Genomic DNA, 16919 nt, shown 5'->3' with positions numbered 1-16919 from the left:
CTCTTCCGTTGGCTCCATCGCCGATGGGCGATGTTCTCCGGTTTGCATGATGTACTAGAGGACAGGAAACAGATGGACGACGCCGACAAAGCCTCCGTCGTGGTGGTATGGGATCGGCAGGACAATATCTAGGGTGGCGGATGAGGGCCGGCGACGAGGATGGGGAGCAAGCGTGGGCAACAACGAGGGCTCAAAGGCGGATATTGGTGAAGGGACGTAGAGGAGGGTGAAGGTTTTGATGGATTTGGTGCAACTTTTGGTGGGTCTGGGGTGGCTTGTGATTTGTGGATGATCTAAGAAACATGGACCGTGGCAGCACGGACGGAACCTTCTATCGCATCTCAGCTAGAATAGAACCATGTGTACGTCCATGCCCGGACTGGAGCCCTCGGCCATTTCCATTTAGATGGACGCACAAGCTTTGCGCCGTCCTTTTCATCCATCCATTTAGATGGGCGCCACCGCCAGGCGCCAGCGGTGGTTGGCCTGTACGTTTTCTTTTGATCGTCGGCCCGCTCGCGCCAATTTGCTCGCCGGATCTCTATTCTATTGTGAATTCCCAATACCTCCAACTAAATAATAGATTTAAAGTCTCGTATCCTTTCAATTTTCATTCCCATTGACTCAGACATTTTATTTTATTTCTATGCACTGCATTGGAGTGCCACTCTCGTCGAGAAAAGGAAATCGATGGGTAGATCTAGATGGATTTCATGCATGGTTTCTTCTACTAGGGCTAGGGGCCTAGGATGATTAGCCCAAGGTTGGCTGCCTGGCTGGTAAACTGCTGCCTGCTCTGCAAGTGACAACTAACGTTAGTTAGGATTGGTGTAGTGTGGAGTACCTAACCTAACCTAGCTAGCTTCACCTGCGTGCGTGCGTGATGGAATTGTAACCTAACCTAGCTAGCTTCACCTGCGTGCGTGCGTGATGGACTTGTAATCATCAATCGGTCGACCAATTAGCTAGCTGGTGCCCCTACGATAAACTAATGCGGGCAAATTAATTTGTGGTTGGATGGTTAGAGGGACTGTGGTATCCTAACCCATCAGGATTTAAATCCCGATGCTCGCATTTATTTCAGGATTTCCGACGATGCGCATTCAGTAGGAGGATACGTTCCCGTCGACGACGAGCTGCCTATGGTGACTTCGTCAATTTCAAGATGATATGCTGGCTCAGTCTTTCGAAGATGCTCATAGGGGTAGGGTGTGCGCGTGTGTGTTCATAGGGGTGGGTGTATGCGCATGTATATGAGCGCTTGTGTCTGTACTGTGTTTAAAAAAACTACTCCATCTGTTTTGTAAATATAAGTCTTTTTAGAGATTTCAAATGGACTATCACATACGGATGTATATAGACATATTTTAAAATGCAGATTCATTCATTTTGCTCCGTGTGTAGTCACGTGTTGAAATCTCTTGAAAGACGTATATTTAGCCACGGAGGGAGTAATGCGTATCGTCTTGGTGCGTGCATGCTTCGCGTTGACGTACGACAGCATGACGCGAGTCAAATGCATGCATATACGTGTGTGTGTGTGTAGTATCTTCCTTGGTCAAATCGTACAGATGGTCAAAGTCGCTCCATGACATGCTGCCAAACCGGCCAGCATGCTGCCTAAGACTGTTGGAATTTTGGCTTGTTTAATTATAGTACTGCAGTAGTAGTAGGTTAGGCTGCCTATTGGTTCAGGTTGCGGTCGTTATAAAATGCAGGCAACGAGGATGTTCAGAAGACACGCAGGAAGGTCTGACACATTTTGCGACGGCAAGAAGACGCAGGTCCTTGCCACATGCTGCTCTTCCTCCCCGTCAACCCGCACCCGCAGGCCGCAGCAGGAGCCCAAGCCCATGCCGAGGCTGAGTCCGCCGAACCGGGCATCCGGCGGCACCAAGAAGGGCAGCTAGATTGGCCTACGGCGTCAACGGCGCACGTCCCTGCCGTACCGCGAGGAGCTGGTGGGGTTCTTCGCCAACGTCGACGGCATCAGCCAGAGCCACGCGCACCCGTTGCTACTGATCAACAATGACAACGACACAGGTCGGCGGCGCGCGCTCCATGAAAATTATCAAGTGGGGGATTCAAATCCGATTCGTGTTTGAACTTTGAAGCTTGGATATTTTGAGCGGGTGCTCATACTCTATGTTAGTGCTCATATACACTATGAAAATTATCAAGTCGGCGACTCAAATCCGATTCGTGTTAGCTAGGTTAGTGCTCATACTCTATGTGATTAATAAATTGGTTAGTTAGTTAAACGGTCCATGGAAAAAGGAAAATTTGTAAAGATTGGTGTGGGATGTGAACAGTGGTGTGAAACGCGGTGCACATCGCCGACCCGTCGCGCATCACCGGCGATGCGATGGAGGTGAGGTGTGAACGGCAGCGTGTGGTGGCGAGTGAGACCACATCTTCTTCTTGTCTTTGTTCATTTTTCATTCCACTTTTTCGGACAACAGAGTTTGTACGTAGCATTACTACCACTAGTGGGCATTGATGCCGTGAGAGCGATCTGTTGCTGCTGCCCAGTTTCCAAACAAAACCAGTGACGGTTGCGCCAGTGATAAAAGTACACCGTGACTGTGCACGCTTAATCGCTGCTAGTACGTGTGGTTGGAGGATACTTGGCTTTCGTCGTGTAATCGATGGCGCGAAGGAGAGTCCACGGCGTCCTAGTGTAATACTGTACGCGCAACGGGCGGCGGCTCACGGGAAAAAGACGACGGGGCACCACTTTACGGGAAGCAAGCCAGGGAGCGCGATCGACGGCGACATGTGCCGACGGCGGCGATCCCGGGCCGGCCAAGGCAGCCAGCCACGCACGGCGGCCGTGGGCGGCGCCAAGTGGCCGGACGACGGACGCACGCTCTACCGTGGAGGCGTGGATACAAGAGAAGATATGATCCGTGGGCACGTGATACACGACAGAAACATGCGATGCCGTAGAGAAAACCAGTTTCGAAAAAAATCTCCGAGCAGAAGATCACCGTTCGTACGCGTGACGGCCTAACTAATGCAAATATGCAATGCAATGCAATAAAATATGGGCACCGTACGTCAACGGTATCTAGAGACTGATTTTGAAGCAGTCGATGGCCGGCACAGTCGCAAATTAGTGTGGGAGGCTTGCATGCCAATCTTCCCCACAACCATAGCAGCGCTGATGATGCGCACATGTAGTACCAGCTACATTATTTTGCGTGACAAACAAGTGCTTCAAGGACAGGGAGGGCCTTTGCTTGCATAACAGAAGAGGCACCTGTAATAATAAGTGGGAGGAGCAAAAGTGTACGTATTTCCGGTTCCTCAAAATGTCACCCCATCATACATTTCTTTCGGGTGCCTAAACTATGGATGTCCACACGTCCTTCATTCCGAGTTACTTACTCCCTCCGTCTCAAAATTCTTATCTTAGATTGGTCTAGATGTGGATGTATCTAATATTAAAACGTGACTTGATACATCCGTATTTAGACAAATCTAAGATAAGAATTTTGGGACCGAACTAGTATTAGATTGAGATTTTAGGTGACTGCTTGAATGCATGAAATGCAATTCAATATGGTATCATATACGCTGGGTTTTGGCTTCAGCACCTAGCCAACACATTGCCTTGCGCATCAAGCCCTTGAAGCCTGACCTACTGGAGTCTTGGTGTGTTGATTTTAGGTGGATCAGCTAGTTTGTTGAGTTGGTAATAAAGCTAAACCGAACCTCGCAAAAAAAAAAGCTAAACCGAATGTATCTCAACTTTGGAAACCGGACGAATTTGGTTCATCGGTAGACTCAGGATGGTTTTATGGATGCCCGTGTGAGCTGTTCCATCTGCACGAGTATGGAAGTCTAGCAAACAAAGAGAATGGAATGGGTTGTTATAAAAATAATAATTCAAATACAAGGAAACAAAACAGTTTACAAAATGGGAAATATATTGCATAAATGTGCTTTTGTGAAAAAAAAGAATCTTAGTCTTTCTCCCCTGGAAAATCTCATCTCAGTGAAGTACTCGGCCAAATTTTTGAAATGACCAACCAGAAAGTGCTAGGTGGATCAACCCGTAATAAGCCCGTAAAGACCCATGCATGTAGCGTTACTCGTTGCCGAGAGGCAAATTAAGTTGCAGATGGCTTAATAAAAAAAACTCTTTTAGCACTGGATCTTGGAGTTTTCAGGAATCTTCAATCCCTGACTTTATTCTCACTTCATTGAAAACGATATGACCATAATTTGAGGAATAAAGTCTGCTAACTGTTAAAAAAATGGAAGAAGAATATTGTTTTTGAAGTCTGGTTCATTAAAAAAAACAGGAGCATTCACCAAAAAAATAAAGTGGCCATTAATCCGTGAGAGCGATCCGTTGCTGCCTAGTTTCCAAACAAAACCAATCCATCAGTGGTAAAGTACACGGTGACTGTGTACCCCTAATTTGCTGCGGATAGTACGTGTGGTTGAACAACACTTGGCTTTTTTAAAACACAGTACAGATGTAGAGCATCGCCGTAAATTCTAAAATAAATTCAGAAATAATATGAGCATCAGAATTTACACACTGATGGATTGAGGATAGCACTATCCTACTAACCATCCAACCTTCGCTACACTTGGCTTTTGTTGTGTAATCGATTCTATGGGCGGGAGAGAGAGACTCGCAGTGCCGTACTTTAGTGCACGCGCAACGGGCGGCGTTGACGCACGACACACGTCCACTTTGTTGGTTCACGCGAAAAAGACGACATGCCACTACAGGAAGGGGAAGCCAGGAAGGGAGCGCGATCCACGACGTATGTGCCCACGGCTGTGGATACAAAGAGAGTAAATAAAGTGTAAACGCGGAGAGGGTATGATCAGAAACACGCGATGCCGTAGAGAAATTCAGTTTGAAAATACTATCTTCAAAAGCAACAAGATGTGTACCAGTGCAGTGCACCTCCGAGCAGACGATCACCGTTCGTACGCGTAACGGCCTAATCAAGGCAATGCGATAAAAATGTTGGCACCGTCAACGGCCGGCCATTGCAATTGCACTTAGTGTGGCTTTCATGTCTATTTTCGTCTCTGAGTGGGACGCGGAGAGGTCCGATAGCAGCAAAATCAAAGAAGAAACAAAAGAATTTTAAAAAATATATAATAAACTTTGACAAATGTTTCAAGTGTTTGCGAACTTTCATCATGAGATCATATTCGTGTAAAGCGTGGCAAGAAAAATAAATCGATGCTCCGAAAATGCTACGTTCGAAAACATTTTAAAGCACTCATTTTGTTTTATAGCCACACCTTCCACAAATGTGATCTCATGATAAAAATTTGCAAACACTTAGAACATTTGTCAAAATTTATCACAAAACATAAATTCAGATTAAAAAACATTTTACTGTTCACTCGAGCTTAGAAGTATACTTTCGCTTTAAGAGCTGCTGCACACAATTCAGATTTTGAGCGATCTCTGCATGACGCTAGACGTCCATGCGTTAGAGCAGAAGTAGATAGCACCGTTCATTATTACATCATGATGCCCACACACAGGGACGGAGCCAATGGGTGCACTCATGAGTATGAACTACCTATTGTACAATATTGGACCATCTCACAGTGAAACTATAAATAGTGGCAAATCTATGTGTGTGGGGCGTGGGGAGGGGGGCGATTGCCCCCAACCTTGGAAATCTATCGTGTTGGGGTTGCACGAATTCATCGGGCTTCCAACCTTTGATTCAACCCACCAGCACACTCTTTTTAAGTCTACAACAAACATATCCTGCATGTTAAACTAGGGGAAGCCACGCGTGCCGTACATATAATAACTAAACAAAAGCCAAACTTCAGGTGCTTTTTGTGCGCTCGAAACCATTACGTGGCACCTTACGCATGCACATATAAATAGTACCTCTGCTATTTGATGAGAATCTTCCTTGCGGTCTTCTTTGGATCATGCAGGGAGAGAAGGAAACATTTCATTCGTTGCAGATACACCACAGGTCCTGCACATATATCTTTGACAATTATGAAGATGTTCAAGAGACGCACATAAGCGCATTTGCATGCACACGCCGGTTCATAGAAATAGCAAAGAGATAAGTCTTAGAAAAGGTCAGAAACAAGGGCATTGATTGAGAGTGGCGAAAGGCCGGATCTGAAACACAGCAGCTATGATACAGTACCCATGCTGAGTTCATGGGGAATTTCTATAGCTCAAGGCTGTACACAAGTGTCTGGTAGGGTACTGCAAGTCTGCAAGCCCCCAGGGTCACTCAGATTGGTGCACTCGAAAATTCTCTTCTGATCGGTTGGATCATAAGGCGGTTTATCTAAATCAAAGTCCCTCTAAATACATGGCTTTGTGAGACTAGTAGTAGGAGTTTTGATTGTTTGCGTTTTTTGGGGTGTCGTTGAAGTGCTTGCATCATTTTATGAGATGATCTAGATCAATCGGGGCCATCTCACCTTCGAGAAGATTGTGTGGCGAGATTCGGCCTCTAGGCCTAGAGTTATTGAAATCCAAGTGTAATTTACATGTGGTTTTGGTCTACCGGGTGGTTTTCGACATGTCCCCCTCACAACATGCCAGCGTGTACATATTTCCTCCTTAATGAATAGGCAGTGTTCCTGCTGGTTGCTAAAAAAAATATAGCGTGAGTATGACAATATGAATCTCATACTAAAGGTGTGGTGTGTATCTGATTGCTTCATTTTACTTGTGGGTTATCACCTAGGCTACTGAATATAAGTTGAAATCCTGTGACTTTTCGTTAGGCTAAGGAAGTTGATTACTTGTATAACTCCACTTGATCAGCAAAAGTTGTTGGTGTCATCTGCACCCAACACGTATACATTAACTCCGCCCAGATTGCGAGCAGATTTGGTTTGGAAATGGATCCGAGCGGACACAAAACGGACGAAAAGGATGAGATGAGTCTGCGCGGTGGGCCATCGTTTTTGTTTATTTGGACCCAAACAGACAAACGCGAACGAAATAGGTTGTGCACGGTTCATGCGTTGGAGTTGGCCTAAGAAACATGGAGCCTGGCACCACGGACAGAACCTTGTATCTCATCTCAGCCAGAATAGAAACATGTGTACGTACGTCCCAGCCCGGACTCGAGCCCTTGACCATTTCCATTTAGAGGGACGCAGAAGATTGCGCCGTCCTTTTCATCCATTCCCAGCGCCAGCGGTGGTTGATGGGTACGTGCTCGATCGATCGTCGGCCCACCCGCGTCAACTTGCTCTGCCGGATTTCTCGCAACCATCAGCGCCGTCGGCGTCCGGACAACAAAAGGAATATCCGAATTAGTAGACCCTCTTGTAAACTTTTATAAGATCGTTTTGATGTAAACGATTTACAAAAGTTTACAGGAGTATGTAAGTGATTTGAGTTAGACAGTATACTTTATTTATCTGCTTTGCATTGGAGCGCCATGGAGAAGAGAGGAAAGGGACGGGCAAATCTAGATGGATTCCATGCATGGTTTCTTCTACTAGGGCTAGGATGATTAGCCCAACTTAGACTGCTGCCTAAGTGCGTGCTCTGCTAGTGACACCTAAGTAGTAGGCTGGGTGTAGTACTCTACCTAACCTAGCCTAGCTAACTTCACCTGCGTGCGTGATGGAGTTTGCAATCAATCAGTATGGTCAACCGGTCGTTGGTCAAAGTCAAGTGCGCCAAACCGAGACAAGGTTCACTCCATGACATGTTCGGCAAGGACCGGAGGAATTTTCGCCTGTTAATTAGCTCATTCCTCATTCCTCTCTGCATCTGCATCGCATGGCTGGGTTGGGTTGGTAACTGGCTCACATCGCTGCCGTCATAAAATGCAGACAAGGACGCTCAGTTGAGAGGCACGCACGAGGGCAGCGGCTCAGGGGCAAAAAACAAAAAAAGTCGACGCGAAAACAATACTGCAAACACTACACATTTTGCAAATCGCGCAGACAAAACTTGGATCTCTGCGATTCATACAGTAAGTGCTGATTGGAAACATGCTGGCAATAGATCCACTTGGCCGCTCTAACCTGCGCCAGGTTTCAGACCCCACTCACCAACCCAGCTTACCATCTCTCAAGGCAACAAAAACACTACAGCACTACAGCAACCGATATCACCATTGCAGCACCTCGCGCAGGAGGAAACTTAACAGTCATGGTGAGTTCAGAACAAAAAACTGAAGAGTCGTTTTGGTTGGGACCAAAATTGGGACAGGAATCGAATAAGAGACATGAGCACGAAGAACTCATAAATTGCGCAGCCAAAGATATGGAATTGCATGATTGCATAGATGGGAAAATTTTGTACAAAAGGCATGCTATACAGGTGAGAAGTATGGTAAAAATCTAGAAAAAAAAACATATGCGGATCCATCAAGTTGAAGTTACAGTTATACAAAACTGAAAAGTTTGACCCAAGAAGAATATCGGATGTGTTTGTGTTCTTATTAAGATAATGCAACTGAAATCTTTCCACTGGTCTGGTTGGTGTATGTCATCATGCTAAAGAAGTAAAGATGCAGTATATGTTGGAAACAGAGAAATGTAGGCATTGACGACCACAATCTGCGATAGGGGCGGTAACGCAGCTTGCATGGCCGAATGGCCACCCGCTCATCCTCCTCTATCCCTTGCTGTCTGAGAGGGCTCTCCAAAAATGGCTACCATTCGCACCATCCCCTTCTCTATCCCTCTCAGATAAAGAAACATGCCAAAAACAGCAGCAAGAAACAAATTGACATCTCAAAGAGAAAACATCATTTGAACAAAGGAGAGATGTAGATACGTGAAGATTGGTTAGTGGATTACTCAATGAAAAGTTTGCAGGTCAAAGCACATATTATCTTCAAAGCCAGGCCACACAAACAAGCAGAACACGGTGCAAGGTGCACGTTATGTTTCATGGACCAGATTATCAGACAGGTTATTTCACTCAGTCAGATAAGCATGGTGAAATAACTCCCATGCCTTGGGGAAAACTGGCAGGGGGTCTATAAGTTTCATTAGCGTCCAGGAGACCTCAAGATAGCACTACCAATTAGGCGTACGCATCGGGGTTTGTCTGAGTTCTGATAAGAGGGACCCCGTCTTCTCGCCACACGATTCGATCCTCGCACAAGGCAGCAACTGCCTCAACATAAACATGATGCTCCTGAAATGTCAAAGTCAATGGTAGGTTAAGAATTGTGAATAACACAATAATGTAGTAGCATGCAGAGGAACCTCAGCTGCAGATAAGATGTTACCTCATGCAGAACCCTTGCAGCCAATTGCTCCGGAGTATCGTCCGCTAGCACAGGCACAACCCTTTGGGCTAAAGTTCTTCCCGTGTCGAACTGTTCATCCACAAAGTGCACAGTTGCTCCTGAATATCTGCAAATGGTTGGAAAATGTCATCAAATAAAACAGATAGTTTCATGTGGAGGACTGGAGGCTAAACAAAAAAAGCAATGGGTAGTGTAGCAGCCAGTGCCCTCATCAAACAAATCGACATTATCTGTTACCATACGGTTGCGAATAATAGCTCTTGCACTTGAAAAAAAGAAAAGGAAGTGCTGAACTGAAAAGTTCTAGACAAAACATACAGCACCTGGCTCCAGACGCAATGACGGCTTTATGCACCTTCAAACCGTAATAACCCTTGCCTCCAAACGCCGGGAGGAGCGAAGGATGTATATTCAGTATGGATCTGGGGTATGCCTGGACTAGCTCGCCGGGTACAAGCTTCAGGTAACCAGCGAGCAGAACGAAGTCCACCCTGAGATCCCTGTTTCACAATAGACATGACCGCGAGCTAAGACGAGACGCCCTGCGCGCATCATGAATCACAAAATCTTCACGCTTGAAAGGCCAAACTGAAGCACACGGGTGGCACCAAGTACTACATAGCAAAGTTGAATACAGTGGATTTCGGTCTGTAGTGAAATTTGTCGACACAAGTTCATGCGGCTAGAAGAGCAACATATATATAGCTTGTGTGTCATCTACTCAAATTATGTTCGCTGACTTGAGAACATGATATGAAAGCATTTGACAAACCGGACTAAAAGTGAAAGTCGATACACACTAATGACCTTCTTCTCTGAAGAATTAGAAATGTACAAGCTGACAAATCGCAGCCCTGAGATGGGTTCAACAACAGAGCCAACAAACCAACCTCAGGGCGTTCAGAAGCTGAGCCGTCGGCACCCCCTCCGGCGCCGACTTGGACCTGGGGAACAGGACCACCAGTATGCCGCTGCGCCTCGCGTACTCCGCTCCGCCGCATCCTGCAACATCCCATCCCAGTCCATTCCATTCCGTCGCGTCAGAACCACCCAGTCCAATCCCCACTTCACCTCACAGTAACAAGGAGGGAGAACAGAGCTACGAGGAAGGGATCGGATCATCCTCATCACCTGGCTTGTCCGTGACGAGCGCGACCACATCCCCGCTGCTCGCCTTGCCGCACGCGGCGGTGGCCTCGTGGATGGACCGCAAGTTGGAGCCCCCGCTGGACACGAACACCGCGAGCCGTTTTTTGCTCCTTACTCCGCCGGAACCGGAAGAAGAGTCCCCGGCGCCGCCGCCGCTACCCCTCGCCGCCGCCGCGTGAACGCGATGGGGCCGCCTGCAAGCGACTGCGGCGCGAGGCCGCCGCCGCTTGGTCCCGAAGCCCGCCACCGCCGCCCGGTGATTCTGCCGCCTCGGGGTGGGGTCGAGCGGCGGCAGGTAGCGCAGCCCGGAGCCGCAGGAAGCGACGGCTGCCGCCTCCATCACCGGGCGACGTGGGATGGGAGGAAGCGGCGGCGGGGACGGAATGACGGCGGCGCGGGCGGAAGAACTTCGCAGTTTAGTCCTTTGAGAGTTACGATTTTATATGGAAGTGCGCAGCAGTCTGTGATACTCATACCGTTACCGTACATGATAAACCCGGGCATGGGCAGCCCGGCCCGACCAACCCAGGCTGGGCTGGGCCGGGCTTGTTGTTCGGGCCAGGCTCAGGCCTTGTTTTGCAGCCCGAAAGGTAGTTTGGGTTGGGCCCGGGCTTCTATTTTCCTGTATTTTGGGTCGGGCTTCATGCCGGGCTTACACGTGTATACATTGAAAAAGAGCGTTCGGTCCGGGCTTCTCGTGCTTCAAGCTTGATTTTGTACCGGGCTCAGGCTTGAAAATAAAGTGGTTTTAGGGCTTCGGGCTAGGCTCGGGCTTGAAAAAGAAAGATCGGGCTTTACAAGCCCGGCCCGGCCCAGTGTTTGCTCGGGTGTACATGATAAAATGCCACAAATTTGAATTATTGGAAAAACTATGAATGTTCAAGACATATTTCTATTATCCCTAGGATTTTTATTTAAACTCAATGAATATGCATTAAGTAGTGTGTGAAGCAGAATCGCTCGCCACCAGAAGACTTACACATGGTAGAACACCGTCACGCACTAGGTCTAGAGCACCAGCCATGCGAGAACTATCGGCTGCACACAGGAAGCTTAGTGAACTGTTTTAAATGGTCAGCCATGATCCTCGGGCTTGATAAATCCTACCTTTGATTGAGGGAGTCCTGAATTAGGGGGTGTCCGGATAGCCGGACTAACCTTCGGCCGGACTCCTGGACTATGAAGATACAAGATTGAATACTTCGTCCCGTGTCTGGATGGGACTTTCCTTGGCGTGGAAGGCAAGCTTGGCGATATGGATATGTAGATCTCCTCCCATTGTAACCGACTATGTGTAACCCTAGCCCTCTCGGGTGTCTATATAAACCGGAGAGTTTTAGTCCTAGGACGAACAACAATCATAACATAGGCTAGCTTCTAGGGTTTAGCCTCTCTGATCTCGTGGTAGATCTACTCTTGTACTACCCATATCATCAATATTAATCAAGCAGGAGTAGGGTTTTACCTCCATCGAGAGGGCCCGAACCTGGGTAAAAACATCGTGTCCCTTATCTCCTGTTACCATCCGCCTAGACGCACAGTTCGGGACCCCCTACCCGAGATCCGCCAGTTTCGGGGGCGTACCGGTATTGTACTGGGGCCACCGGAAGGGTTCCGGAGGTCCACCGGGAGGGGCCACCCCTCCCGAGGGGCCACTTAGGCTGCGTGGGAGAGGGAGCCAGCCCCTAGTGGGCTGGGCGCGCCTCCCCACCTAGGGCCCATGCAGCTAGGGCTTGGGAGGGGAAACCCTAAAGGGGGCGCCCCCCTAGCTTGGGCGGCAAGCCACCCCTCCCATGGCCGCCGCCCCCCTCTAGGGTTCCCTCTAGAGGGCCGGCCCCTCTTGCCCCTCTTCCCCTATATATAGAGGGGTGAGGGGAGGGCTGCAACGCACAAGCCAAGGCGCAGCCCCTCCCCTCCCCAACACCTCTCCTCTTCCGTACGTGCTTGGCGAAGCTCTGTCGGAGTACTGCTGCACCAACTGCACCACGCCGTCGTGCTGCCATTGGAGCTGCCTTTCTCAACCTCTCCTTCCTCCTTGCTGGATCAAGACGGAGGAGACGTCGACCGTCCCGTACGTGTGTTGAACGCGGAGGTGCTGTCCGTTCAGCACTTGGTCAACGGTGATTCGAATCACGGCGAGTACGACTCCCTCATCACCATCCCCTCGAACGCTTCCGCACTCGATCTACAAGTGGTATGTAGATGCAAACTCACTCCCTTGACTCGTTGCTTAGATGAACTCATAGATGGATCTTGGTGAAACCGTAGGAAAAATTTTAATTTTCTGCAACGTTCCCCAACACCACCACCCACTCCGTAGCCACTATCGATGATTTAACCGACATGCTCGACTTCTACTCTGAAGACATCGACGGTATGGACGCCGATGCAGGAGACGACCAAGAACCAGCGCATATAGGGCATTGGAAGGCCACCTCGTCGTATGACATATACATGATGGACACCCCAAAAGAAGGGAACGGCGATGGAACAACGGAGGATGACCCCTCCAAGAAGCAGCCTAAGCGCCGGCGTCAGCGGCGCCGCTCTAAATCCCGCCAAAGCAAAAACGGCGATTCCGGCACGGGAGACAATAACACCCCGGACAGTGCCGAAGACAACCCCCTCCAGCAAAATTCAGCACAGGAGGACGGAGAAGCCAGCCCTCATGAGAGAGCGGCAGACAAAGAGGTAGAGGACGATAATTACATGCCTCCCTCCGAAGACGAGGCAAGCCTCGACGACGACGAATTTGTCGTGCCTGAGGATCCTGTCGAACAAGAGCGTTTCAAACGCAGGCTTATGGCCATGGCGAGCAGCCTAAAGAAAAAACAGCAACAACTTAGAGCTGACCAAGACTTGCTAGCCGACAGATGGACTGAAGTCCTTGCGGCCGAAGAGTACGAATTCGAACGCCCCTCCAAGAGCTACCCAAAGCGCAGTCTGCTACCCCGATTAAAGGAGGAAGCACCTAAACCTACATCACCAGCGCACGACGCGGCCGACCGGCCACCTCGTGGCCGCGATAGAGAGGCCTCTCGGCCCTCCACTCAAGCCGCACGCCGGCATCGCTCAAAAAATACCAAGGCACGGGGAAATGCGCCATACCTGCGAGATATATTGGAGGACAAGGCAAGGCAAACAAGATCGATCTACGGATCGTGTGGGCGCCCCACGACACGTGACGATAACCGTCACGCCAGATATGGCAAATCCGGCCGGGCCGAACACAGTAGACAAAGCTCATTTGAGCTAGGTCGTGATATAGTCCAGTACAGAGGCGCCGCACACTCACTATGCTTCACAGATGAAGTAATGGATTATCAAATCCCCGAGGGTTTCAAACCCGTAAACATCGAATCATACGATGGCACAACAGATCCTGCGGTATGGATCGAGGATTATCTCCTTCATATCCACATGGCCCGCGGTGATGATCTACACGCCATCAAATACCTCCCACTCAAGCTTGAAGGACCAGCTCGGCATTGGCTTAATAGCTTGCCAGCAGAGTCAATTGGTTGTTGGGAGGACCTGGAAGCCGCATTCCTCGACAATTTCCAGGGCACCTATGTGCGACCACCAGACGCCGATGACCTAAGCCACATAATTCAGCAGCCAGAGGAATCGGCCAGACAATTCTGGACACGGTTCCTAACCAAGAAAAATCAAATAGTCAACTGTCCGGACGCAGAGGCCCTTGCAGCCTTCAAACATAACATCCGCGACGAGTGGCTTGCCCGGCACCTAGGACAGGAAAAGCCAAAATCCATGGCAGCCCTCACAACACTCATGACCCGCTTTTGCGCGGGAGAAGACAACTGGCTAACTCGTAGTAATAACACGACCAAGAGCCCTGGTAATTCGGATACCAAGGACAGCAATGGCAGGTCGCGTCGCAACAAGCACAAGCGCCGCATTAACGGCGACAATGCTGAGGATACGACAGTTAATGCCGGATTCAGAGGCTCTAAACCCGGTCAACGGAAAAAGCCATTTAAAAGAAATATTCTGGACCCGTCCAGCTTGGACCGAATACTCGATCGCTCGTGCCAAATACACGGCACCCCCAAAAAACCAGCCAATCAAACAACAGGGATTGTTGGGTGTTCAAGCAGGCAGGCAAGGTAAATGCCGAAAATAGCGACAAGGGGCTGCATAGCGATGACGAGGAGGAGCCCTGGCCGCCGAACAATAGGGGACAGAAGGGCTTCCCCCACAAGTGCGGATGGTGAACATGATATACGCAACCCACATCCCCAAAAGGGAGCGGAAGCGTGCACTCAGGGACGTATATGCGTTGGAGCCAGTCGCCCCAAAGTTCAACCCGTGGTCCTCCTGCCCGATCACTTCTGATCGAAGGGACCACCCCACTAGCATCCGCCATGGCGGATTCGCCACATTGGTTCTAGACCCAATCATTGACGGATTTCACCTCACTAGAGTCCTTATGGACGGCGGCAGCAGCCTGAACCTGCTTTACCAGGATACAGTGCGAAAAATGGGCATAGATCCCTCAAGGATTAAACCCACAAAGACGACCTTTAAAGGCGTCATACCAGGTGTAGAGGCCAACTGTACAGGCTCAGTTACACTTGAGGTGGTCTTTGGATCCCCGGATAATTTCCGAAGCGAGGAGTTAATCTTCGACATAGTCCCGTTCCGCAGTGGCTATCACGCACTGCTCGGACGAACCGCATTTGCAAAGTTCAATGCGGTGCCGCACTACGCATATCTCAAGCTCATGATGCCAGGCCCTCGAGGAGTCATTACGGTCAATGGAAACACCGAACGCTCTCTCCGAACGGAGGAGCATACGGCGGCCCTCGCGGCGGAAGTACAAAGTAGCCTCTCAAGGCAATTCTCCGGTCCGGCTATTAAACGTCCGGACACCGTCAAGCGCGCCCGAAGTAACCTGCAACAAGACCGTCTGGCACGTTCCGAGCAAGCGTAGCAATGCGGCCCCAACCCCAGCCCTCGCGAAATTGCGAAACCAGTACTACGTGTACATAATTACGCTCTGGAAATACCATGGGCATAGCGGGAGGGGCACGACCATGGCATGCCCAAAATGCGGCTCAGCCGCACTAGGGGCTCCCGACTTTGTCATTCTTTTTTCTTACTTTCAGGACTCCACTCTCTGGAAGGCCTGTCCGGCAGTACAATCGCCGAACACACGATGCAACAGCCAGGGAGGCAGAAAGCTACGTCGAATGTCCAGGTGGTCTCTATAACGAGCTAAATACCTGTCTTACATACCATCCCGCAGCTCGCCCCTGGAGGGGGATATGTCAAATAGTCCCATCTCTTGCTTATCGCACTATTTGTATCTTTCTGCTTTTACCGCAGCCTTTTCGAATAAACAATACATAGCTTTTGTCTATTATTGCATTCCTTTTTTTTATGTAAATATGTTCAGTTATGACATTACGCAACCGTACACTTTGGTACGGCCAATACACCAGGGGCTTAAGTACCCCAGAATATGGTGTGAGAAGTCCAAACACTCTCACGAGTGCGGCACCCCGAACTTATAGCATTATATGCATCGGCTCCGAATCATGTCTTGGGTCAATAGTTGGGTTTGCCCGGCTCCCATGTTTTGGTACCTTACGTTCTGTTATATCAGCTAAGGTAGCGCTGGGAGAACTACTGCGATTATGCCCCGGTTGAGCTGGGTTAAGCACCTCAGTAGAGAAAGCTAAAACTGACCGTCATGATAGGGCGAGAGCTGGTCACTGTTCAAGAGGTTTCGAGTCCCTAAAGACTTATGTCGCTTAGAGCAGGAGCCGGCTTTGTCCGGCCTAGGCGTGGATAGCGCCCCGAACTCGGTCTTCCGAATACTAGGGGCTTCACCGAAATTTAAAATTATAGAATTCTATGGCTAAGTGAGAGTGATAAAGCATTATAGTCTGATTGCCTTGTTCGATGTGCTGAGCGCCTCCCTTGAAGGACCCAAGAATGGGAACAAGAGCGCTCAGGTTTATCCCGAACACCCCAGCACTCGTGGCATGGGGGCAGAAGCCGACGACTCGCCATCTCTCAGATTTAATAAACGGCCGCACAGAAGGTAATATTTTAAATTCAAAAAGCGTCTTAGCGCATATGAACAAGTTTTCAGCGCATAGGATAACACGAGCGAGTTTACTCAAAAATTACATCCTTGGAACATTCATCCGCCATACGGCGGGCACCCTCCAGGACGCCCTCATAATACATCTCGGGCTTGCGATGCTCCTTGCCCTCAGGTGGCCCATCTGTCACCAGCTTCACAGCATCCATCTTGCCCCAGTGCACTTTAACACGGGCAAGGGCCCTACGGGCGCCTTCGATGCATACGGAGCGCTTGATGACTTCAAGCCGTGGACAGGCATCCGCCAGCCGCCTCACCAGCCCAAAGTAGCTCCCAGGCATGACCTCCCCAGGCCATAGCCGGACTATAAGGCCCTTCATGGCATGTTCGGCCCCCTTATGGAGCTCGACCAGCTTCTTCAGCTGGTCGCTCAAGGGCACCGGGTG

The 16919-nt window shown here is 49.4% G+C and overlaps 1 protein-coding gene across 1 annotated transcript; it reads right to left on the bottom strand.

Moving 5' to 3' along the window:
• Positions 1 to 8767: 8767 nt before the first annotated feature.
• On the bottom strand, positions 8768 to 10790 carry LOC119312710 (phosphoribosylglycinamide formyltransferase, chloroplastic-like). Its single transcript, XM_037588468.1, has 5 exons — positions 10383 to 10790; positions 10142 to 10253; positions 9575 to 9751; positions 9231 to 9357; positions 8768 to 9136 (listed from the first exon to the last, which is right to left on the bottom strand). The coding sequence occupies exons 1-5, from the start codon at positions 10738 to 10740 to the stop codon at positions 9023 to 9025; spliced, it is 888 nt and encodes a 295-aa protein (XP_037444365.1). The 5' UTR covers positions 10741 to 10790; the 3' UTR covers positions 8768 to 9022.
• Positions 10791 to 16919: the final 6129 nt, after the last annotated feature.

This window comes from Triticum dicoccoides, chromosome 1B, assembly GCF_002162155.2.
Source record: "Triticum dicoccoides isolate Atlit2015 ecotype Zavitan chromosome 1B, WEW_v2.0, whole genome shotgun sequence".
Classification (NCBI taxonomy): domain Eukaryota; kingdom Viridiplantae; phylum Streptophyta; class Magnoliopsida; order Poales; family Poaceae; genus Triticum; species Triticum dicoccoides.
The sequence above is the reverse complement of the archived record's forward strand: the minus strand, read 5'-3'. Positions and strand labels throughout refer to the sequence as shown.

Coding starts and splice junctions, on each gene's coding strand:
- LOC119312710 (XM_037588468.1), bottom strand. CDS start 10,740: ATGGAGGCGGCAGCCGTCGCTTCCTGCGGCTCCGGGCTGCGCTACCTG. Junction 9,752..10,141: donor CAGCTTCTGAACGCCCTGAG/GTTGGTTTGTTG, acceptor ATTGTGAAACAG/GGATCTCAGGGTGGACTTCG. Junction 9,137..9,230: donor CTGCAAGGGTTCTGCATGAG/GTAACATCTTAT, acceptor TTGACATTTCAG/GAGCATCATGTTTATGTTGA.